Source organism: Schistocerca piceifrons, chromosome 5, assembly GCF_021461385.2.
Source record: "Schistocerca piceifrons isolate TAMUIC-IGC-003096 chromosome 5, iqSchPice1.1, whole genome shotgun sequence".
Lineage (NCBI taxonomy): Eukaryota > Metazoa > Arthropoda > Insecta > Orthoptera > Acrididae > Schistocerca > Schistocerca piceifrons.
The window spans coordinates 497,282,169-497,307,739 of NC_060142.1; the positions used below are offsets into that span (position 1 = coordinate 497,282,169).

General features: G+C 46.4%; 1 protein-coding gene across 1 annotated transcript in view; it reads left to right on the forward strand.

Annotated features, from left to right (window-relative positions):
- The first annotated feature begins 237 nt into the window (after positions 1 to 237).
- Positions 238 to 25,571, forward strand: part of LOC124799110 (cuticle protein 21-like) — an 89,894-nt gene continuing 64,560 nt past the window's right edge. Inside the window, exon 1 of the mRNA XM_047262647.1 lies at positions 238 to 360. Coding sequence (XP_047118603.1) covers positions 238 to 360 — 123 coding nt within the window. The remainder of the gene's footprint in view (positions 361 to 25,571) is intronic.

Consider the following 25,571-nt stretch of genomic DNA (forward strand, 5'->3'; position numbering starts at 1 on the left):
AGATAGACAACATCAGAAATAGCTGCAGACACCTGACAGACGTAGGCACCCAAAGACCTAAAACCTGGCACAAACAGAGAGTGCCACGATCCATCACAGAGGACCCCACAGATTAAATCAGGAAATACACCCCAACTCCCAGTCAGAAGCAATTTCAACCACACCAACCACCTTAAACCAGACCAAGTAGATCGTATTGCGAGAGACAATCTAGCGGCAAGCAGACGCCGAACCACCATGGACAAAGAAGAAAGCGGCATCCCAGCCCCAACAAACCACCAAGGACCAAGAGGAGAGGAAGGAGAATCAAACACCAAGCCTTCTTGCAAGGCGCGGTACCCCACCAAGGGCGGCGGATTGGTGAACTTTTAAGTTCAAAAATCACAATCCTGACCCCCAAAGTGAATAAATAGTGCCCCAACAGCACTACCTAAACACAACTACATCAATACACGGAAAATCGGCGAAGCCGACAAGCCTGTTCAACAACACTGTGACACTGAAAAAAAAAAAAAAAAGACGAAGTCGGGGGCGTCCGGGTCCCATGGGCCCAAGCTACCAAGTATCTCGAGATATGGTTGGATAAGAAACGTTTCTTCCACCGCCACGCAGAATACATCACCCATAAAGGTTTAAAGTTGTCAAACGCCTTGTACCCGCTCTTCTCCAACCGAGAGCTGAATTTAGATACCAAGGTCCGGCTATATCACTCCGTTGTCCTACCCTCACTAACATATGGTTCCTCTGCGTGGGCCACGATTAATAAGTCCCGGATGCTGACGCTCCAGCGCCTACAGAATAAAGTTCTCAGGTGGAGTCTTCACGCCCCGCCGCTCACCGGGATTGTCACTCTGCATGAGGAGACAAACACGGCCCTTCTCAAGACGACCATTCACCGTAAGGCTCGACAACTATACAGTAAAGTGGAAGTCCTCCGTGAGACGGTCGCAGCACAGTTCCAGGGCGCTGGCACCGACACCCCGTTCCTCTCATCATCCTGGAGGACTCGGATTCGGGCCATGACAGACGATAGGCCCAATATGACCACGTTTTTCTGTCCGTTTTCATACAGTCACTACCAGTGGCCGGTTCTCATCCAGCCACTTTTTTTCCTTGACCATAGAGTTGGCGCATTACTGCACCCCCTCCTCTGTACTTCCACCGTCGGAGGGTGGCACGGATCTTAAAAGTTCCGCCGCCACATCTTCAACAACAGTTGGACCAGATCTGAACAGGTGACGCTGTGTATTAGGAAACTGTCACAAAAAAGACGAAGTTTCACTTCGCACCTAACCTCTACATCTACATCTACATCCATACTCCGCAAGCCACCTGACGGTGTGTGGCGGAGGGTACCCTGAGTACCTCTATCGGTTCTCCCTTCTATTCCAGTCTCGTATTGTTCATGGAAAGAAGGATTGTCTGTATGCTTCTGTGTGGGCTCTAATCTCTCTGATTTTATCCTCATGGTCTCTTCGCGAGATATACGTAGGAGGGAGCAATATACTGCTGGACTCTTCGGTGAAGGTATGTTCTCGAAACTTCAACAAAAGCCCGTACCGAGCTACTCAGCGTCTCTCCTGCAGAGTCTTCCACTGGAGTTTATCATCTCCGTAACACTTTCGCGATTACTAAATGATTCTGTAACGAAGCACGCTGCTCTCCGTTGGATCTTCTCTATCTCTTCTATCAACCCTATCTGGTACGGATCCCACACCGCCGAACAGTATTCAAGCAGTGGGCGAACAAGCGTACTGTAACCACTGTAAGAAGACGCCATGTCCGTCGATCGAGACGCGAGCGAACGGTTGCATTGCTTGCAATGCAAGCGTTCTATAGAGATACTGTAGTACTAAAACGATATGCTCGGTCCAAGATTGCTAACAAGTAAAAGAAGCAATTGCACAGACACTGAAAATGGCGGCGAGACCCGCATTACTTCTGTAATGACGTAACTCCGACTAAGAACTGCGACAAAATGGGCAGCTGAGAGCCTCTTTCGGCAAATTTGTAAACTGGGTCGCCTCACGTTACGATCTGTTCTGGTCAGTGACAGCCCGGCCTACCAGCTCAGAGATTGGAGCGGCTCAAGTGACGCAAGATCTGCGAAGGCGGGAAAGCCTTGTATCCTTGCTCGCAGAGATAGCGGTAACTTGAAATTCTAAATAACGGCGCGGAATCTCACCGAATTTCGACATCTTGCAAATTGTTAGCAATAGTTAATTAGCAGTCCAGAAAATTTCTCCGCATCCACCAACCTCTCTTTATGTGTCCTTATATCAACTAGAAGATAAAATCACTGAATAGTTCATTAATTAACCAAGTCCTCGCCAAAGTACTTTGACACTCGCCATTTAATTAAACAAATCTTTTACAAAACCGCGAGCTTGCCTCTGTTTCCGCTCAGTTGAACATCAACTAGAAGAAGGCAAACAACATCTGCATTTATTATGTACGAGAGGCGTTCAATAAGTAATGCAACACATTTTTTTCTGAAAGCATGATGGTTTCATCCAGGATTCTATTATTATTCCCTACTCTCTCGGCTGCAAAACCCTATTTTTGAACATAATCTCCGTTCAATGCGACGACCTTACGCCACGTTATCGAGGGGCTTTTATGCCCGCCTGGTACCGCTCTAGTGTTCGACGTCGGAGCCAACAAACACCTTGCTGCATCATCTACGTACTGCTTCCTGTGGAGTGTGTCTTTCATTGGGGCAAACGCCGGCCAGGGTGGCCGAGCGCTTCTAGGCGCTACGGTCTGGAACCACGCGACAGCTACGGTCGCAGGTTCGAATCCTACCACGGGCATGGATGTGTGTGATGTCCTTAGGTTAGTTAGGTTTAATTAGTTCCAAGTTATAGGGGACTGATGACCTCAGAAGTTAAGTCCCATAGTGCTCAGAGCCATTTGAATCATTTTTTTGGGGGAAACAGATGTAAGTCGGAAGGTGCGAGATCGGAGTTATAGGATGGATGAGGAAGAACAGTCCAATGAAGTTTTGTGAGTTCCTCTCATGTGCGCAGCCTTGTGTGAGGTCTTGAGAAGTATGTTTTCATTTTTGTGGCTACGAACGTACTTCAGTGCTTTCTTCAATTTGCTGGGGGTACCACAGTACACTTCATAGTTGATCGTTGCACCATGAGGGAGGATATCAAACAGAATAACCCATTCAATACACTTCATAGAATACACTTGATAGTTGATCGTTGCACCACGATCGAGGACATCAAACAGAATAACCCTTTCAGAGTCCCAGAAGACCGTCGCCATAACATTACAAGCTGAGGGTGTGGCTTTCAAGCTTTTCTTTGGAGGAGGGATGATGTGGTGGCACACCGTGGAGTGCCGATTTGTTTCTGGTTCGAAGTGGTGAACCCATGTTGTATCGCTTGTGCAATGTTCCACAAAAATTGCCACTATCTGCCTCGTAAAGCGGGAGACATTCCACGCAGATCACCTTTCGTTCTTCTTTATGGTCGCCTGTAAGCGGCGAGGTACCTAGTGGTCACACACCTTTGATACCCCGACTGGTGGACGAGTGTCCGCACTACCGTCAGAGACGTCCGGTTGTCAGCTAAGTATTTGATTGTGATCAGTCGATCACCTCGAATGAGAGTGTCCGCACTTTTCAACATTGCAGGAGTCACAGATGTGTATGGCCGGCGGTTACGTGGGAGATCGGATAGGTTGCGATGATGACAGACGCCTCGGCCAACGACTCACGTTGCTTTTGTCCACTGCTAGGTCTCTGTAGACATTCTGCAAGCACCTATGAATATCTGCGAAGGTCTTGCTTTCCGCTAAAAGAAACCCAATGACAGCTTCCACAATGAGATTTTCACTCTGCAGCGGAGTGTGCGCTGATATGAAACTTCATAGCAGATTAAAACTGTGTGCCGGACCGAGACTCGAACTCGGGACCTTTGCCTTTCGCGGGTAAGTGCTCTACCTACAGAGCTACCCAAGCATGACTCACGACCCGTCCTCACAGCTTCAGTTCTGCCAGTACCTCGTCTCCTACCTTCCAAACTTCGCAGAAGCTCTTCTGCGAACCTTGCAGAACTAGCACTCCTGGAAGAACGGATATTGCGGAGACATGGCTTAGCCACAGCCCACGAAAAGTAAAGGTCCCGAGTTCGAGTCTCGGTCCGGCACACAGTTTTAATTCGCCAGGAAGTTCCAATGACAGCTCTCTGATTGGAACGCACATCAATTACAGACGCCATTTTGAAGGCTACGTATAGCGCCGACATATATCGGAAGTTCATGAAACTATAGGGGCTGAAGCGGGAATATTCCACGATGTATTTTTTCAACCGAAATTGGCCGACCAACAAAATACTGCTTGGTTTTTTTACTAAACGACCTTCGTGTTTTAATATAGTCGAAAATGAGACGCAAGCAGAGATAAAATTGCTCACGTGACGCCCCACCTATAGTAAACGATACCTGGCTGCAGTTTACGATCGTGTTACTGCGTGAGCATCCGAGGATCCGCCAGCAGCAGCCAGATGGTGCTGATTTTCTGAAGATGATTTCCAGACGAAGTCGAAATCGGTCATTAATAAAATATCATTGCGATCTGAAAGAGTAGCGATTCACTGCGAAGAAGGGCTAAGGGTGTATCAGGATGCGTGCCAGCCTCACGCAGCACTGCCTTTAGTGTTTACTTCTGTCCATTAAACAAATGGGAATAAGAGGACAGATTGGCCAATATCTCAACAGGTACTGATTTCCAGATAGGAACCTTTCTTCTACTTCTGATCAATACTACCTCTTGTATCAGTATGTGGTACTTATTTATTTAAAGAGCATGCATTGCAGAGTCTGCAGTTATCTTCTTTCCCAAGGTGGCTTCCGTCAAATCCCCCTCCTGGATGATGCCCTCTCTCCCTCCATTTATCCCTCCTATCAACTCTGATCGTCACTCCCCGTCCTTTCCTTGTCCTTTTACTGGGCTCCCTATTCCCCCCCCCCCCCCCCTCCATCCTGTTTTTTCCCACCTATCCTCTCTCTGCCTCCATTCTCTCCCCCCGAGTCCTTTTGCGTTTTCCTTCCTCTGCCTTTCCTCATTCCCTCTCGCGTCTACCCTGCTCCCTCCTTCTGAGTCCTCTCCCTTCATCCTCCCCCCCCCTGCCTTTCGTTTTTTCCTCTCCCCCTCCCTTTTTCCTTCCCCCTTCTCTGTCCAAGTCCCCCTCCCATCTGCCCTTGCCTGTGGAGTGTCACCTTCGTGCCGACCTTTTAGTGCAGTGTTTCTAGTGATTGTTAAGTGTTGTGTGTCTTTCCGAAGTGTTGCGAACAGACATCATGCTGTCGCAGGGTGTGATTTTTTTTTTCATATGTCTCTTGCGAACAGAATCCAGTCTGCCGCCGTGTTTTTTAATTGTCTGCCTACTTTTTACCTGTCTTCTTCCTTTGCATTTTATGATCTTCGCCCACCATCAGTTTTATGTTTTAACTTTCCACAATTTTCCGCCGATTTACATTTTACATCACCGTTTTATCGCCTGTTTTTATTGTTTTCTTATCTTCTTATGTTCAAAAAATTCTGTAGGCAGAAGAGTGGCTACTAAGCTGCTGCCAGCTCGCCCCCTTCAGGGGGGGGGGGGGGGGAACCGAAATCCAATAAAGGAAAAAAGAAGAGTCTGCAATGAGACCTCTGGAAACCGAGAAGCTTTGCCACGTCCGAGGGAAGATTTCGCAGGCAATGTTGCCGCGTATCTTTCGCACTCGCAGGGGGCTCTTTGTGAGTGAGCCGATCCCCCGCCGGCTTTCTTGTTCGTTTTTCGCCATTTTGCCGGCCGTAAAGCACGGCTCCACGCCGTCATTTTCATTAGGAGCGGGGCCAGCCTGTCCCGCCACAACCAGATCCTCCCGCACTCAGCAGGGTTCTCGCTTCCAAATCAACTAGCGACATGTAGTTGCGTTACTAATCGCGGCCACACAGGACGGTGATTCCGACCTAGGAACAATTACTTCTGCGGCGTAAAAACAAGAAATGGTTCGATTCTGGTTTAGCAGCGACGCAGAACCGTTGTTAAATATAGCCTTTATACAGGGTGGCGCAGGGGAACGGGAAATTTTGAACGTTACAGTTGGCAGCACTGTAGCGCCGGCAGATGTTCGAAACTTGGCACAATTGATGTGAACGCATTGCCATTTAGTAATCATGGAGAATTGGACAGGTGCGGAACGTGCAGTAGCTGTGAGAGCGTTTTACAAAAATGATGATAGTGCGACTGCCGCGCAGAGGAAATTTCGACAGCATTACCAGCTTGGACGTCATGGACGTGTCCCATCTGTGCATGCGATTACAACGTGGGTGCGTAATTTTGAAGAAACAGGATCTGCCTTGAAAAAGAAACCTCTAGGTGGCATTCCAACGGTACGTACCCCAGAGAACATTGCAGCTGCTAGAGCTGCAATCGAGAGAAGCCCTCGCCGCTCCGTTCGACAGCATGCACCTTCGCTAGGGATTAAGCGACGAAGCTTACAAAGAATACCGCACGAATTAGACTTCCATCCCTATAAGTTGCAGATTGTGCAACACTTACATGAACGAAACCCAGCGTCACGTATGGAGTTTAGTAGCCAGATATTGGCTAAAATCAACGAGGACGCGAATTTCCTTGGTAACTTATGGATATCAAAAAATGGTTCAAATGGCTCTGAGCACTATGGGACTCAACTGATGAGGTCATTAGTCCCCTAGAACTTAGAACTAGTTAAACCTAACTAACCTAAGGACATCACAAACATCCATGCAGGATTCGAACCTGCGACCGTAGCGGTCTTGCGGTTCCAGACTGCAGCGCCTTTAACCGCACGGCCACTTCGGCTGTCCTATGGATATCAGACGAAGCCCATTTCCACCTGAACGGATTCGTGAACAAACAGAATTTTCGTTATTGGGCACAGGACAATCCTTGTGAGTTTCACCAGCGAACACTACATAGCGCCAAGGTCACAATATGGTGTGCTGTATCATGTCATGGAGTTATCGGCCCTTATTTTTTTGAACGTGAGGGTGGTAGTGCAGTGACAGTAGCACCCGCTCGATATGTTGAAATGCTTCAAACATTCTTTACACCGAGACTGTACGAGCTTAATCTTAACGTCGAAAACACGTGGTTTCAGCAGGACGGAGCCACGTCACACACTGCTCGACAATCGATGGCAGCAGTTCGTCAATTGTTTGGCAGACGCATTATTTCACGTAGCGGTGACATTGCATGGCCTGCGAGATCCCCTGACCTTAGTGTGTGCGACTTCTTGCTGTGGGGATATCTTAAAGACAGGGTGTACCGTACACGTCCAGCAACAATCCATGAACTGATGGAGAACATTGAAAACGAAATCACTGCCATTCCCCAAGATTTGCTACACCGCGCATTCCAGAGTTTTCATAACAGGCTGTTAGAGTGTGAACGCCGAATGGGAGCACATCTTTCCGATGTCATCTTAAAAAAGTAAGGAGACGCTTTTGGACATTTTGATTGTAAAGACATACTGAATAATGGCATACTGAATACATTCACTTTCGTTAATAAATTACTAGTTTTATGAATTTATTCATGGAAGTGATGTTATTTCGAAATTTCCCGTTTCCCTGCGCCACCCTGTAGTTCCTGTGGAATTGTGTCTCGAAAAAGCGTATAAGTTCAGTACCAAAGTAAGCAAGACAACAGTAATCGAATGCAATAGAATTAAATCGGACGAGACGCAGGGAATCAGATTACCTAATGTTGTGACCGAAGAAAATTTTATTCTTGCTTTTGTGACCATAATAAGAGTCCAGGCTCCATAGGCAACCAGCCAGCCGACATTAAGAAATAGTCCATCAGGATATTGGGACAAGTTAAGCGGCGGAGGCTGCCAAGTATGGCTTGTTGATCAAATAACTTAGTATTTGACTTCCTGCCAGAGGAAGCAGCATGAATCAAACTTGTGCAATGGAAGTCGCAAACAAAAACTGGTTCAAATGGCTCTGAGCACTATGGGACTTAACTGCTGTGGTCATCAGTCCCCTAGAACTTAGAACTACTTAAACCTAACTAACCTAAGGACAGCACACACATCCATGCCCGAGGCAGGATTCGAACCTGCGACCGTAGCGGTCGCACGGCTCCAGACTGTAGCGCCTAGAACCGCTCGGCCACTCCGGCCGGCAAGACGCAAACACCAGGGCGATAATACAGCAAGAGAGATTGTCAGTCTCGTGCAGAAAAGACTCGTGTGGAACCAAATTAAGTTGTGTGCAGCTAGAAACGAAAGTGTCGTGTGGAACCCAAGGCGCCGGCCGAAGTGGCCGTGCGGTTAAAGGCGCTGCAGTCTGGAACCGCAAGACCGCTCCGGTCACAGGTTCGAATCCTGCCTCGGGCATGGATGTTTGTGATGTCTTTAGGTTAGTTAGGTTTAACTAGTTCTAAGTTCTAGGGGACTAATGACCTCAGCAGTTGAGTCCCATAGTGCTCAGAGCCATTTGAACCCAAGGCAGTCTTGCGCAAGCCGACCAATTAAAAACGAGAGTGTCATGTGGAACCATAGGCATTCTTGTGCAATCCGATCACTTAAAAATGAAAGGGTCATGTGAAACAAATTAACTCACGTGCACCCAAGTACATGAGAAACGAAATAAAAGGCCAGGCAGCGGAATAGCTAGAAGCAGAGATTCAGATGCAGATTCAGAGCCAGTGCCGGCAGTTTGAAGATTCCGCAGCGAGACGCCAGCGCTGCCGAGTAGGCCCATAGCAGCCGATACAGCTGATAAAGACTTCAACTACGAGAAGACGGTGATAGACTCTGGTGGACACTCAGGAACTGCAGGTAAAGTAGGATTTTTAGAGTTTCATTGGAATAGTGTTGAACAGAGGTTGTCAGTCTTTGTCTCAATCACTTAGAGAGATTTCAGTGCAAACCAAGAACAAGTATTTGTTTGTACTTGTTTCTTATCTGTACTGGCAATTAGCTTTGAAGTAGCAAGTCCGAATAAATAGACTGAATCTTACTAAGGGGTTTATGGTCCAACACCTCACATAAGTATATGTGAGAATAAACTTGATAGAAACTAACCAATCTTTTCTGCCTATTGCAATTTTGTAACCTATTTTCAGGAAACTTATTTGCTTCAAACCAAGGAGATTCTCTCCCTCTCATCGCCGATTTAAAGGTTGACAGCAATTTATAACTAACCCATTGTCGTTAACGTCCCAATTGCGCTACGCAGTTCGCACTTACTTCATTCTGGTATAGTGAGGCTGTGCCGGGACGCGACACTAATAAGATGTTGACGAAGCAGAGAGGATTTAACATGCGAACTGACAATTCCATTAAAATCATTCCTGTGAAAGTGAAATTTGAAACATCTGGCCGATTGCATCTGTGTACCGAACTAGGACTCGAACACGCAACGTTTAACTTTTCAGGCAAATGCGCTATGTACTGCGCTAGCTGGCCACAGTTTGCGACCCATTGTCATAGCCTTAACCCTTATCGTCCCAGGTGAGCTCTCACAGACTGCTAGCGTTTATTGTTACTCTCCTGCTAATGCATAGGGATGGGGTACGAGATTACAGAGTTATGTAGTTGTTCCTTCCTGAAATTGCAGTTATTTCCTTTGTCAGTAGCCAGTTTAATGTGACGTGAGCCGGTGCTACACTGAAGAGCCAAAGAAACTGGTATAGGCATGCGTGTTCAAATACAGAGATCTGTAAACAGGCAGAATACGGCGCTGAAGTCGGCAACGTCCATATAAGACGACAAGTGTCAGGAGTAGTTGTTAGATCGGTTGCTGCTGCTACAATGGCACGTTATCAACATTTAAGTGAGTTTGAACGCGGTGCTATAGTCGGCGCACGAGCAATAGGACACAGCATCTCCGAGCGATGAAGTGGGGATTTTCTCGTACGACCATTTCACGAGTGTACCGTGACTATCAGAAATCCGGCAAAACGTCAAATCTCCGACATCGCTACGGCCGGAAAAAGACCCTGCAAGAACGGGACCAATGACGACTGAAGAGAGTCGTTCAACGTGACAGAAGTGCAACGCTTCCATAAATTGCTGCAGATTTCAATGCTGAGCCATTAATAAGTGTCAGCGTGTGAACCGTTCAACGAAACATGATCGCACGACACAGAGCTTACACCTCGCCTGGGCCCGTCAACACTGACATTGGACTGTTGATGACTGGAAACATGCTGCCTGGTCGGTTCAAATTGTATCGAACGGATGTACGTATACGGCTATAGAGACAACCTCAGGGGACTGTTCAAGCTGATGCAGCTCATTAATGGTGTGGGACGGCTGGAGTAGCATTGATATGGGACCCCTGATATGTGTAGACACCGACGGATGACACGTACGTAAGCATTCTGTCTGATCACCTGCATCCATTCATGTCCATTATGCATTCCGACTGATTTGGGCTATTCCATCAGGACAATGCGACACCACACGCGTCCAGAATTACTACAGAATGGCTGCAGGAACACTCTTCTCATTTTAAACACTTTACACTGGTCACCAAACTACGAAGACATGAACATTATTGAGCACATCTGGGATACCTTGCAACGTGCTATTCAGCAGAAAATTCCATCCCTTCGTACTCTTACGGATTTATGGACAGCCCAGCAAGATTCATGGTATCAGTTTCCTCCAGCACTACTTCACACGTTAGTTGAATCCATTCCACGTCGTGTTGCGGTACTCCTGGGTGCTCACGGGGGCGGTACACGATATTAGACAGGTGTACCAGTTTCTTCGGCTCTTCAGTGCATTACTGCTTCTTTCGTGCCAGCGGTCTCTGAGACCGCACCTGGGACTTTGCGTTATGGATTCCGTAGCCAAGTCTTCATCTGCTGTTCATGTTACGGACCCTGATTTTGAGGACACTGTTGACAACGAAATTGTAAGTGAATATACACTCCTGGAAATGGAAAAAAGAACACATTGACACCGGTGTGTCAGACCCACCATACTTGCTCCAGACACTGCGAGAGGGCTGTACAAGCAATGATCACACGCACGGCACAGCGGACACACCAGGAACCGCGGTGTTGGCCGTCGAATGGCGCTAGCTGCGCAGCATTTGTGCACCGCCGCCGTCAGTGTCAGCCAGTTTGCCGTGGCATACGGAGCTCCATCGCAGTCTTTAACACTGGTAGCATGCCGCGACAGCGTGGACGTGAACCGTATGTGCAGTTGACGGGCTTTGGGCGAGGGCGTATAGTGGGCATGCGGGAGGCCGGGTGGACGTACCGCCGAATTGCTCAACACGTGGGGCGTGAGGTCTCCACAGTACATCGATGTTGTCGCCAGTGGTCGGCGGAAGGTGCACGTGCCCGTCGACCTGGGACCGGACCGCAGCGACGCACGGATGCACGCCAAGACCGTAGGATCCTACGCAGTGCCGTAGGGGACCGCACCGCCACTTCCCAGCAAATTAGGGACACTGTTGCTCCTGGGGTATCGGCGAGGACCATTCGCAACCGTCTCCATGAAGCTGGGCTGCGGTCCCGCACACCGTTAGGCCGTCTTCCGCTCACGCCCCAACATCGTGCAGCCCGCCTCCAGTGGTGTCGCGACAGGCGTGAATGGAGGGACGAATGGAGACGTGTCGTCTTCAGCGATGAGAGTCGCTTCTGCCTTGGTGCCAATGATGGTCGTATGCGTGTTTGGCGCCGTGCAGGTGAGCGCCACAATCAGGACTGCATACGACCGAGGCACACAGGGCCAACACCCGGCATCATGGTGTGGGGAGCGATCTGCTACACTGGCCGTACACCACTGGTGATCGTCGAGGGGACACTGAATAGTGCACGGTACATCCAAACCGTCATCGAACCCATCGTTCTACCATTCCTAGACCGGCAAGGGAACTTGCTGTTCCAACAGGACAATGCACGTCCGCATGTATCCCGTGCCACCCAACGTGCTCTAGAAGGTGTAAGTCAACTACCCTGGCCAGCAAGCTCTCCGGATCTGTCCCCCATTGAGCATGTTTGGGACTAGATGAAGCGTCGTCTCTCGCGGTCTGCACGTCCAGCACGAACGCTGGTCCAACTGAGGCGCCAGGTGGAAATGGCATGGCAAGCCGTTCCACAGGACTACATCCAGCATCTCAACGATCGTCTCCATGGGAGAATAGCAGCCTGCATTGCTGCGAAAGGTGGATATACACTGTACTAGTGCCGACATTGTGCATGCTCTGTTGCCTGTGTCTATGTGCCTGTGGTTCTGTCAGTGTGATCATGTGATGTATCTGACCCCAGGAATGTGTCAATAAAGTTTCCCCTTCCTGGGACAATGAATTCACGGTGTTCTTATTTCAATTTCCAGGAGTGTAATTCAGAATAGAAACGTTGAGAAAGTGAAGAAGAATTTGTTTTGCCATCTATGAAATCCTTGAATGAAACAAGTGATCAAAGTGATGAAGACTTGCAGAGACTAAATCTTTAGCTATAGGTTCTGCTAGAAATATATTTAGTTGAAACAAATACCTCTGGTCGCCGAAACCTGTTGCAACGATGGCCAATGGCAATATTTTTCCGCGTGTTGTATGTAAGCAGGGTGAATATGTTTATCCTTCACAGTTCCTACAAAACAATGCTAAGCAGGATATTTGAGTTTTTATAGCACTAACAATATCTTGTGGAAATTTTGTGCAGTTTTTTGTTTAAATGCGTTTTTTGTAAAAATAACTTCAAAATTTATTGATTACTGTTTTTGTGTGGTATTAATGTAATATCAAGGTAGTTCAGCGTGTTCAGTCTGGGGACTTACCATCGTCTGAAATAAAAAAAAGGAGTGAAGTTGAAACATGTAAATTTGAAATGTGAGTGAAATTAAGTAACTGACGGTAGTGTGGAACACATATGTTAGAATGTGAATGTGTATTTTGTCTCGTAGCTTATTCGCTTTGCCCTGTACTGAACTTTTCTGAATGCGAGAAAGTAAACTGTCAATAGGTTTAAACCAAAGGAAAACTGCATGAGTTTACATAACACAAAAACTGTATCTGACTCGACACTATTGATTTGAAATGTGTACTGATAATAAAACAAAACTTGGTCAGTTTGAAAATAATGGTCCCTTTGCTTGATGAATGCTATCCCTGAAATAATATTTCTTACCTTTCTGCACAATGGTAATATTCTTCGCCCTGATTTCTGTTAGTAGCTTACCTTAAATTGTACAGTTAGCATACAGCTATTGTGAAAAACTCGCTTTTTAACTCTTTGAAAATTAATAATACTCACAATTAACACACAATAAACTGATTATACATTAACAATTAGCGTTACAAAATCATTGGATGTGAGAGCTATAAATTGTTTCAGTCATCACTTATGAATACGTGCACTACATTGATAAACAAAACAACTTTATTTACCTTAATTAGTTCCAGTATGGTATCTTGCAAATAAAAAAAAAATCATTACTGCCAATAGCAAGTAAGTATACATCCAGCACACATCAGATACAACACGTCTTTACACTTGAGAATCCGCCATACATCTCTCTACCTAAAGTTACTCTAACACATTATCCATAACACCTTGCACCAGCGATCGCTGTTGAACAGCGGCGCTACTACGGAATTGATACTACATTTCACCATATCTGGTTCAATATAAAATTTTCTTACAAAATTCTACCCTGTCTACATATCTTTCAAAGTTTTCATCGATGGTAAGTGAAAAATATCATGTGTCACCAGCGCAGAACCACTCACGAAAAAATGATGAAGAAACATTCTGAAAAAAAGAACACGTGAAATATCCCCGGATTATTTGCCAACGAAAAAGAGCAAACTGTTTTAATGTGCCAGGAAGTCTCATATAGGGGCACACTCCACTGCCGATTGAAAATTTGTTCTGAAAACAGAAATTGATTGTTATAGAATATAAATTTAAGTGTTATGAAGACTTTTCTAAAGGTAATTGTCTGGAGCATTGCCTTCTACGAAACGGAAATACAGCCAATAAGAATCTCGGATCAGGGTGCGTTTCTGGGAACGGCATCACAGTTAGTTTTTCGCTCTCCTCCCATCCCTGCAAAATACAGGATGGTTGTAATTAAACTTCCGCTACTGGAGTCAGCGAAAACGGAAAAGTGTTTGCCGTTGGGGGACCCAACTTCATAGGAATGATGTGCTGCAGGATTTGCGTTGTTGGTAGCATTAGTGTCATGACTTGCCGTTAGGCGCCGCTAGTGGTGCGGAACTCGGACGCCAGGGACTTAGGACATGCGGTATGAACGACTCACGTTACTGTGATCTGCTTTGCTAACATGTGATTCGTGCTCTACGATAGAGAGATGCTTTGGACTCAACTGCTTTGAAGCACGGCGGAGCTCCAGCTCACGCTGCTCATGAAATCACTCGGCTACTCAGTAACGGATTTGGAGAAAACGAGTCACTGACTGATCGTTCAAAACTGCGTGGCCACTAAGATCACCACATATGAACCCATGTGATTTTTGGCAGTGATCAACGGGACAGTAACACACGGTGGAGACTGAAGATGAGCATAGCGAGGGAAGTAGCCAACATCTCACCTGGGGGTTTCAGGCAGCAGCAGTACACTTTCTTGTGAGGTTCCAGGCTGTCGAGGATGCTGCTGGTCGTCACACTGAGGAACGTTTGTGACCTGGAACGTAAACATGGTACGCAATTAACAATTGTTACCCTCTCATGTAGAAATTAAAATACGTTCCTTTCAATGGTTTATTCGTTATTTCTCTTCCGCATGTCCTGACAATTATTTCCACCAAGTTTCATTGTCCTACTGTCACTCGTTCACGCCGGCCGCGGTGGCCGAGCGGTTCTAGGCGCTTCAGTCCGGAACCGCGCAACTGCTACGGTCGCAGGTTCGAATCCTGCCTCGGGCATGGATGTGTGTGATGTCCTTAGGCTAGTTACGTTTAAGTAGTTCTAAGTTCCGTAGTGCTCAGAGCCATTTGAACCATTTGAACCATTTGAACCACTCGTTCACTCGTTTTTCTGATGGATGAATGATGGATTGAGAGGGTTGTATGGGCGCACGACGCCGTGGTCTTCAGCGCCCGCTCAGTAACAGATTGAGACGGGTGTCAAGAAAATACTCAGAACAGTACGATAAAACAGAACGTAAAACACAGGTAACAAGCTTGGAAAAATATGGGCCTACCCACGCTGAAGCTTGGGACGAAGCATGCCGCCAGCAATAAAACATGGACAACACAGGAAGAAAGTGGTAGAGAGAGCTAAAACAATATAGCACATGGAAGTGGCTGGCTGACCGCAAGGAAAAAGGGAGGAGCCAGCCACTGTGCAATACACTAAAACCTTCAGCCTAAAAGTTTAGGCCAGAGTCTAGAGACATCACAAAACTTTAAAACCCTAGACACACATGTCTCATCATTAGCTAAAACACAGGGCAGATACCCATCAACTTGTGCTTCTGCCCTTGCATCACGGTATAAAACGCACTCTGTTAAAATGTGGCGGACAGAGATGTGCACACCACAAGCGCCACAAAACGGGGGATCCTCCCGCCGTAATAGAAAGCTATGTGTGAGAGGACAGCGCCCAATCCGAAGACGCGTGAGGGTCACTGCTTCCCGCCTGAGCAACCGGCAGGAGGAACGTTACTGCCGAGTTGTTGACTTCACCAACCGCTGTTTATTGGCCGTCACAGCCGGCCATTCTTCCTCCCACAACTCCATGCACTTCTTGTGGAGTGCAGAAATGACAGACTGCAAGGGAATAGGACACTGGACCACATCCTGCTCTCTACAGGCCTCCTTGGCAGCCCGATCGGCCTGTTCATTGCCCCATATTCCTAGATGACCAGGCACCCAGCAGAAGGACATCTTCTTACCCCACCGTTGGAGCAAGTACAGTTGTTCATATATCAGCTGGACCATCTCCTCAGTTGGGTCAGATTCTGAAATGATTGTAAGGCACTAAGAGAATCGGATCAGAGGAGAAATCGATTGCCCCGAACACGATTCATCCTCTCCAGTGACTTCAGGATCTGTAACAGCCGGCCGCGGTGGTCTCGCGGTTCTAGGCGCGCAGTCCGGAACCGTGCGACTGCTACGGTCGCAGGTTCGAATCCTGCCTCGGGCATGGATGTGTGTGATGTCCTTAGGTTAGTTAGGTTTAAGTAGTTCTAAGTTCTAGGGGACTAATGACCACAGCAGTTGAGTCCCATAGTGCTCAGAGCCATTTGAACCTTCAGGATCGCGTGGAGCTCCGCTGCGAAAACGGTATATTCATCAGGGAGGCGAATCCGGGTAACATGATCAGGGAACACTACAGAACAGCCAAGGAAATTCTCCCGTTTGGAGCCATCAGTGTAAACGACGGCAAAACCGTGATGCGCATCTAAAATGTTAAAAAACTGAGATTGGAGTTTAAAATCTGGTGTACTATCTTTCTTAAAATTAGTCAAATCTAAGTCTGGGTCTCCGGAGGAGCCAAGGTGGAAATCTGCTCAAACCGCGACGGAAAACATGAAGACCAGCCATATCCACCGCAGAGAGCATCCTGTGTACGAATCCCATAGGGCCGCGTCGCTCGTTGCCGGTTAGGAAATAGCCGTGTCAGAGGAAGCTGAGCAACGGTATGGTATGCAGGTGTGTATGGTGTGGACAAAGTTTTATACGCCTGGCGCACCGTAAGTAGCCGCCGCCGCTTATGAAGTGGCGGTTCACCAGCCTCTGCACAGAGGCTTGGTGTGGGGCTAGTTCTGAACGCCCAAGTGGCCAACCGAAGCCCTTCATGGTGCACAACGTCCAGCATCTTTAAGTAAGAAGGCCTCGCAGACCCATACACCGTGCACCCGTAATCGAGCCGAGATCGCACAAACACCCTGTAAAACTGGATTGGACAAGTCCTGTCTGCTCCCCATGTACTGTGGCTAAGACATTTTAAAATACTTAAAGCCGTAATTGACCGTCGTTTCTGATCTTTAAGATGAGGTAACCACGTAAGCTTCGAGTCAAAAATGAGCCCCAGAAATCTCACCGTGTCTTTAAAAGTAAGGACAGTGTCCCTCATCCTCAACTCAGGAAAGGTTAAAATCGACGAGAACGGTGAAAAAGAACACACACAGACTTCTCGGTGGAAAACTTAAAACCACTCTTCTGCGTCCAGTCATCCAAACATCTAAGAGTAAGTTGCAACTGACGCGTTGTCGTTGCAAGGTTTGAAGAAGAGCAAAACAAAGAGAAATCATCCACAAACAAGGAACACTGGACAGGACTTTTCACTGTCGAGGTAATGCTGTTAATATCGATGGCAAAGGGAGGCCCTCTCAAGTAGAGAAATTTTAATCATAACCACCCTGTATAACTTGCTTTCCGCCGCTTTTAATACGCCAATGATGCCTATGATGATAATGAGGTCCCATACTCCTTGTCAGAGCGTAGGGGACGATGTGGCAGACCCGCACCGTCTTACTAGACAAGGTCCTAGCTGAGGTGGTTTGCCGTTGCCTTCCTCCGACCTTAAGGGGGATGAATGATGATGAGGACGACGCAACAACACCCAGTCATCTCGAGGCAGGTGAAAATCCCTGACCCCGCCGGGAATCGAACCCGGGACCCCGTGCTCGGGAAGAGAGAACGCTACCGCCAGACCACGAGCTGCGGACAATATGCGTACTATTTTAACAATAATAGCAACAAAATACATATAATATTTTAATACAGAGATAATAAATTATTTAGCTACATCATATACCTTACGATTATGATAATAATAATTGGTGTACATTAGCGGCCGGCTGGGTAGCCGAGGGGTTGTAGGCGCTACAGTCCGGAACCGCGCGACCGCTACGGCCGCAGTTTCGAATCCTGCCTCAGGCATGGATGTGTGTGATGTCCTTAGGTTAGTTAGGTTTAAGTAGTTCTAAGTTCTAGGGGACTGATGACCACAGAAGTTAAGTCCCAAAGTGCTCAGAGCCATTTGAACCATTTGTACATTAGTCCATATCACATCACTTGAACATAATTTCTGAAACTTCCATTTCAGAGATATAAAGTATTTGAAAAGCATTCGTCTGAAAATTTGAGACGTATGGATGTCTTGCAGCTGATTTAAGATGTAATATAGCAACAAACCCCCATAACTTTGACTACGTCGTAATTTACAGTATATGAAATTGAAATGTGCACTTACAATAATCAATATTCTATTTAACACACAGGTCTGCAGACTGTAGCTTGTGGGCCTGTAAATAAGGGAAGCTGTCCCTTACATTCGTTTCCGCCTAGATTTGAGAAGCTACTTATTCTATTTGAAACTAACACCTATGCAACAATTGTATTCACTTTCAGGCGTAGCCCCGGACGAAATGAGTCGTGAAGTGGCTGCCAGTATAGAGAGGCAAAAAGTTTGTAACATTTCAGCCCATCCCCTTCGTGAACAACAGCTACCATCAGCTCGTCTGAAGTTCACGAAGAGCTACTTACAGTCTTCTACTCCACTTCAGCTAGACTCAAGGAAAGCCGGGGTTGAACTATGGAAACAGGGGTATCCCGATCATCCGGAACGTATCAAACCTGCAGAAGAACTGCCGCCTTGTCAACAGGAACGGTGGTGTATGTGTAAGTCCTTAAAAAAGATTGTGCACAGACGTTGCAAAATCCGAGGACAATTTCAAGAAATGGGGCACTATGAGAGATGGAAACTCACTGTACGAATGTGGCGAGGAACAAACTTTTAGTCTTCACATAAAGCGCCGCATTTGTCAGTTTTCGTGCACAGGGCTGAAAATGGCACTGCAACGTCATCAATAAAGCTACACACTGGTCACAACTTGTATAAATATCGTATATAGTGTAAATGTTGCATTATGTGCATTTATGTTCTGTGTTGTAGTTTAAATCCTTCTGTCTGAATTCCATTGCTTATCACTGTCAGTTTCTGAATTTGTTCATATATATTTCATATTCTTTACATACAAAGATCCATTTTGTCCCGTACTTATGATACAAATAAGAAAAGAGGAAGTAGATGGTTTTTCCCTTTCCGTATTGCATTACCCAACTTCCTATGGTTTGCCGGATCTACCTGTGGACTCAACAACCATGTAGTTGGTAGCAGCTACGATCAGCCTGTGAATTCGCGTGTTTTCCTGTCTGAACCGTTCCTTTAATCTTCACGCCCGTCCACGTGGGAAGGCTTCCCACAAGCAGCTGAAAAGAGTTTCTTGCAAATGATTGAAGCGGTTTCATAAATTCACTGTAGCTACAAATAAATCCCATTAGCGACGGAATTAATTTTTTCGTGATTTTTAAAAGAATTTGCGTTATTATGTCTGTAAAAGGCATAAATTACACAACAGAGTTGTTTCGACGAAAGTCATTACCGCCATTAGCGAGATATTTGATGTTGCCATATGGCAACGCTAGGTGCTTTCACTACCTAAATTTATATGGATTACAACTTCAATTAAAATAAGTAGGTTATTGAAATTTCTTATTACATATATAAGTTTTGTGCAAATTTATCATTCAGTCTTCATCATACAATTGATTCTTTATAAAACAGTACAATTAATAATAAAAAATCAAACCTTGAACTCAGCATTATTTTACATGAAGTGGAATAAAACAGTCAATACACAATCCCACATTACACTTTGAACACATTGTTCTCACAATAGATTTACAGTTCTTGTGTGCCTTGTGTGCACACCTTTTCTTCTACTTTCCTTCTGTGTGCTGGACGAGGTGGTCCGTCTTATCAAACCTAACTGAATCTGATATGCGGCTGTCGGAACATGCCCTTGATGAAGATGATCTCCCGGCTCCTTTTGGTAAAGCTTGGTGTCTTTGCAAGTACACTGTTGCTATTTCTCTCTTGAAATCAAGCTGAGAAATAGTTTGGTTTCTTGCTTTATTATACAAAATCCAACTGTTTTGTATGGCGACATCTAACATCCATGTAAAGAGACACCAGTACCATTTCTTGCTTCTTATTGTAATGCGATAGCATGATAGATTCTGATCCATCTGATCAGTACCTCCCATATATGTCTTATACTTGGCTACCAGTTTTGGTCTGGGAATCATTATATGTCGCTATCTTAGTTGCGAGAATCTCTTGACTTGGCCAACTTCTTGTGCACCACATGAAGAAGAGATCATTGTGACAACTGAGTTGTCCAGCCACCGCACATACAATAATCCATCATTCTTCTCTATTGCTTTCTTGGCATTATAGAGAATCTCCAGCGCCTCAGCAAGCGAGAAACTCCATCTAAAACAAAAAGGGAAAATTCGTCCTTTTACTGAGTACAAGCGCCTAGCGTTGCCATATGGCAACACCGACGTTCAAACGGCCTAAATGAACATAATGTATTTCACAGCAAGCAGTAACCTCCAAAGAATATACACTCCTGGAAATTGAAATAAGAACACCGTGAATTCATTGTCCCAGGAAGGGGAAACTTTATTGACACATTCCTGGGGTCAGATACATCACATGATCACACTGACAGAACCACAGGCACATAGACACAGGCAACAGAGCATGCACAATGTCGGCACTAGTACAGTGTATATCCACCTTTCGCAGCAATGCAGGCTGCTATTCTCCCATGGAGACGATCGTAGAGATGCTGGATGTAGTCCTGTGGAACGGCTTGCCATGTCATTTCCACCTGGCGCCTCAGTTGGACCAGCGTTCGTGCTGGACGTGCAGACCGCGTGAGACGACGCTTCATCCAGTCCCAAACATGCTCAATGGGGGACAGATCCGGAGATCTTGCTGGCCAGGGTAGTTGACTTACACCTTCTAGAGCACGTTGGGTGGCACGGGATACATGCGGACGTGCATTGTCCTGTTGGAACAGCAAGTTCCCTTGCCGGTCTAGGAATGGTAGAACGATGGGTTCGATGACGGTTTGGATGTACCGTGCACTATTCAGCGTCCCCTCGACGATCACCAGTGGTGTACGGCCAGTGTAGGAGATCGCTCCCCACACCATGATGCCGGGTGTTGGCCCTGTGTGCCTCGGTCGTATGCAGTCCTGATTGTGGCGCTCACCTGCACGGCGCCAAACACGCATACGACCATCATTGGCACCAAGGCAGAAGCGACTCTCATCGCTGAAGACGACACGTCTCCATTCGTCCCTCCATTCACGCCTGTCGCGACACCACTGGAGGCGGGCTGCACGATGTTGGGGCGTGAGCGGAAGACGGTCTAACGGTGTGCGGGACCGTAGCCCAGCTTCATGGAGACGGTTGCGAATGGTCCTCGCCGATACCCCAGGAGCAACAGTGTCCCTAATTTGCTGGGAAGTGGCGGTGCGGTCCCCTACGGCACTGCGTAGGATCCTACGGTCTTGGCGTGCATCCGTGCGTCGCTGCGGTCCGGTCCCAGGTCGACGGGCACGTGCACCTTCCGCCGACCACTGGCGACAACATCGATGTACTGTGGAGACCTCACGCCCCACGTGTTGAGCAATTCGGCGGTACGTCCACCCGGCCTCCCGCATGCCCACTATACGCCCTCGCTCAAAGTCCGTCAACTGCACATACGGTTCACGTCCACGCTGTCGCGGCATGCTACCAGTGTTAAAGACTGCGATGGAGCTCCGTATGCCACGGCAAACTGGCTGACACTGACGGCGGCGGTGCACAAATGCTGCGCAGCTAGCGCCATTCGACGGCCAACACCGCGGTTTCTGGTGTGTCCGCTGTGCCGTGCGTGTGATTATTGCTTGTACAGCCCTCTCGCAGTGTCCGGAGCAAGTATGGTGGGTCTGACACACCGGTGTCAATGTGTTCTTTTTTCCATTTCCAGGAGTGTATATTTGAGTATTTAAAGCATAACCGTACCAAAAAACCAAATTACATGTCGTAAGTTACTGTGTAAAACATACTTACTCGAACTTATACTCCATTTTTCTTCGTCATTCAGCAAACAACGACTTCCAACGCTGTTCACGCAGCAGAATTTAAATGTATTGTTAAAACTGTTGCATTGTAGTGATCTTTACAGTCTTGCGGAACGGAATCCAGTGCTGCCAATACTCTCGCTTCGTTGATGTCGTGGAGCAACGATTTTAAAAAAGTGTTACAAACGTTGCCATATGGTAACGCACAGCGCTAATGGGTTTTCGACATACAACTGAGGTGACGAAAGTCACGGATTAAGTCCTAATATCCTGTGATAGCTCCTTTTGGCCGGCGTAGTGCAGCAACTCGACGGCCATGGACTAAGTCGTTGGGAGTCCTTGAGAGAGGACAAGTTACTCTCTCACCTACTTTTCATAAAGATTTTGTTGCAACGTTACGCAGCTTGAGCGAGACTCCAAAAAGTTAACGGTCTGAGCAGGTGTTGATGGAGCCTGGAAGGGCGCTAAAAGCATGAGGTATTTTTATGGCTCTTAGTTCATAGAAACGGCATGTTGCAAGTGGAAAGCAAGTGGCAGCGAGGCCATCCCTCAAAACATTTTGCCGAACAGGCCGCCTTACGCCTCCGCCGCACACATCTCGCCAGCTGCAAGTTACATCGCTGCGAGAAGCAAACGGTAACGTACTGCTGCTCCGGCCTTGTCAGGGCGTACAAACCTCAATCGCCACTTGCTCTCAGCTGCACCTATGTAGCGTTCTGCAGATTAACGATCAAAGTCTGCTCAGAGTCAGATCAATTTAGATTGCGTTATCCGCATTTTTATGGCCAGAATACTTGACTCACTTCTGCCACCCAGGATCCTTGTCAATTGTGGTCTTAAACCGCCTGTTAGTTGTTTACGAATTCTATCATAACACGTTTAACATAAATTTATGTCTCTCTTCGTTTTTGGGAAAATAATTGTTGTCAGTAACCTAGATTTTGCATGCATTCTCTATCATTATTTTTTTATATAGCCCAAAGCGTGTTAACTTTCATCCTCTCCAGAAATATTGAGTCATACTGCCTCTATAACTGTCCATAATTGCGGAGGTGTTGCCCTGCAGGATTTTGTTCACGAACTGATCTCTCGATTATGTCCCTTAAATGTTCAATGCGGCTCATTTCGGGGAATATGGTGGCCAAATCGTTCCCTTGAACTGCCCAGAATCGCGAACAGCTGTGACTCTGTGAGATGGCCCACTGTCATCTATTATCATTTCCAGTCAACGGTTGATTCAGAGGACCCAGCCCATTCCATGTTAACGCAGTCCATACCATAACAGAGCCACCAGAAGCTTATTGGCAACTTGGGTCCATGTCTCCAAAAATAGTTCTAATGACTCTCAGCACTATGGGACTTAACATCTGAGGTCATCAGTTCCCTAGAGCCTAGAACTACTTAAACCTAACTATAATAATAATGACGCGTGACGAGGGCCTCCCGTCGGGTAGACCACTCGCCTGATGCAAGTCTTTCGATTTGACGCCACTTGCGCGGCGATGGGGATGAAATGATGATGATTAGGACAAAACAACACCCAGTCCCGGAGCGGAGAAAAATCTCCGACCCAGTCGGGAATCGAACCCGGGCCCGTAGGATTGACAGTCCGTCGCGCTGACCACTTTTTTTTTTTAATCTCATTTTGTTCTTTTCGTTCGTTGTATCTGTTCTGGGCGGACGTCGAAAGACACCCGTTTCAGTTCATTGTTGATCCATTAACTCAGTTTTTTTTTATTACAGAGGGAATCTAGCCCTCTGACCGAACACGCTGAGCTACCGTGCTTGCATCACTCAGCTACTGGGGGCGGACTCAAACCTAGCTAACCTAGGGAGGATTCGAACCTGCGACCATAGCGGTCGCGCGGTTCCATACTGAAGCGCCTAGAACCGCTCGTCCACACTGGCCGGACGGTCCATGCTTTGGTGGGGTGTGGACCACACTCGAATCTACCGTTGGTTCTGAAACGTCCCCTTTGAAGAATTATACACGACTGTGCTTAACCTGACACACAATATTTTGTTAGCGCAACGCAATCTGACTTTCAATAATCCCTACAAAAGAATGGCCCTGACTAACATTAAACTATACCTTTCACAAATCACTTACCTGACAAAAATCTTCGCTACTCAAGCTACTGCAATACAGCGAGCGCCACTACTGCCAGCTAAATAAAAGATTCAAACTACTGAAGGCACTAACTACTGATAGGGATAGTTAGCAAATGAAAGATATTAATAGAGAACAAACAATGTATTTACCTTGATATCATCATATATAAATATAGCAGTTCATGACAAATTTCAAAACTCCGCCATCTCTCTCCCCACATCCACCACTGCTGGCGGCTCACCTCCAACTGCGCAACGCTACGCGCTGTTCGCATCCAGCTGCCGCTGCCCAACACTACAATGGCAGACAACAATGCAAACCAGCCACAGACTGCACACAGCACAGCCAGTGATTTTCAGAGCGCTACGTGGCGTTACCAATATAAGAACCTAAACAGCCTACTTACATAGCCCCCATGCTCCCCACAAAAAATTTTACAAATTGGTTTGGGCAGTGGCCAATACAGATTTGAAAAATTTTTTCATAATTACAACAACAAAGAAATCAAATGCACACACTTATTGATACAATGTTGGTCAAAAGCTCAAATTTTCTCACAGTCCATAAAGACAGTCCTGATCGTTCATCAAGGTAAAATAGTAGTGTTTTCCTCAAAGTCTGAGCAGTAGAAGAAAATGCACACGGAAGTAGTGGATTTCCATGCAGTCTTGAAGAAGTAGCGTTGTCCTTCCAACGGAAAGACAGTGCTGACTCTTGACATGCTGACAGATAATGCGCCACAACAAAGCAAACCCACAGCAGAGTCAGTCGAAGTTTTGAAGAATATTGGTGGGTAGGTCATCACAGAGCAGACCCAGTGTAGTCCTGGTAGAGATGGCCAGCAGCCATCTGTTGTGACTGTGCAGGTGCACAATCACCACTGAAGAGTCTTGCGGATAATGTAGCAAGTCCATAAACCACCACTTGTGCACTCACAAAGTTTTTGGAATTGTCCTTAGAACCAGCAATGCTGTTATCCAGTCCCTTGCTGAATTATTAACACACGTCCAAACACTAACAGTCCTCTTTTTTTCACATATTGTGCATATACTATGACCAACAGAAATATGTGCAGTGAAATGAATGACTACAAGTTACTTAATTTGATGAACTGGTGTCAATTACAATTTTATAACATGAGAATACAATAACAAAGGTACAAAAGACATCATTAAAGAACATAACAATACAGATAACATTTGTAGTAGTACAGGCTTTACAAAAGAATAGAAATAAACAGATACATCAGTGTTACAGGAATTATGACATAAGTACATACATAAAAGATCACAATAACTTTTGAAACATCAACTTCACACATGAGCATTAAACCAAAACAGAATAAATAATGTCTAAACATCTTTACAAAGTAAATAACATATTATTAATGCCAATTGTATTTGAGGATAACAGTATTCCTCATCATAGTGAATGTAACTTAGTATTAGAAGAAAAAAAAGTTCTATGAAACAGTACATAGAGACAGGAAGAAAACAAATACACAAGGGTACACAACCATATAGTGGGATAACACCAATAGGAAAGGACAG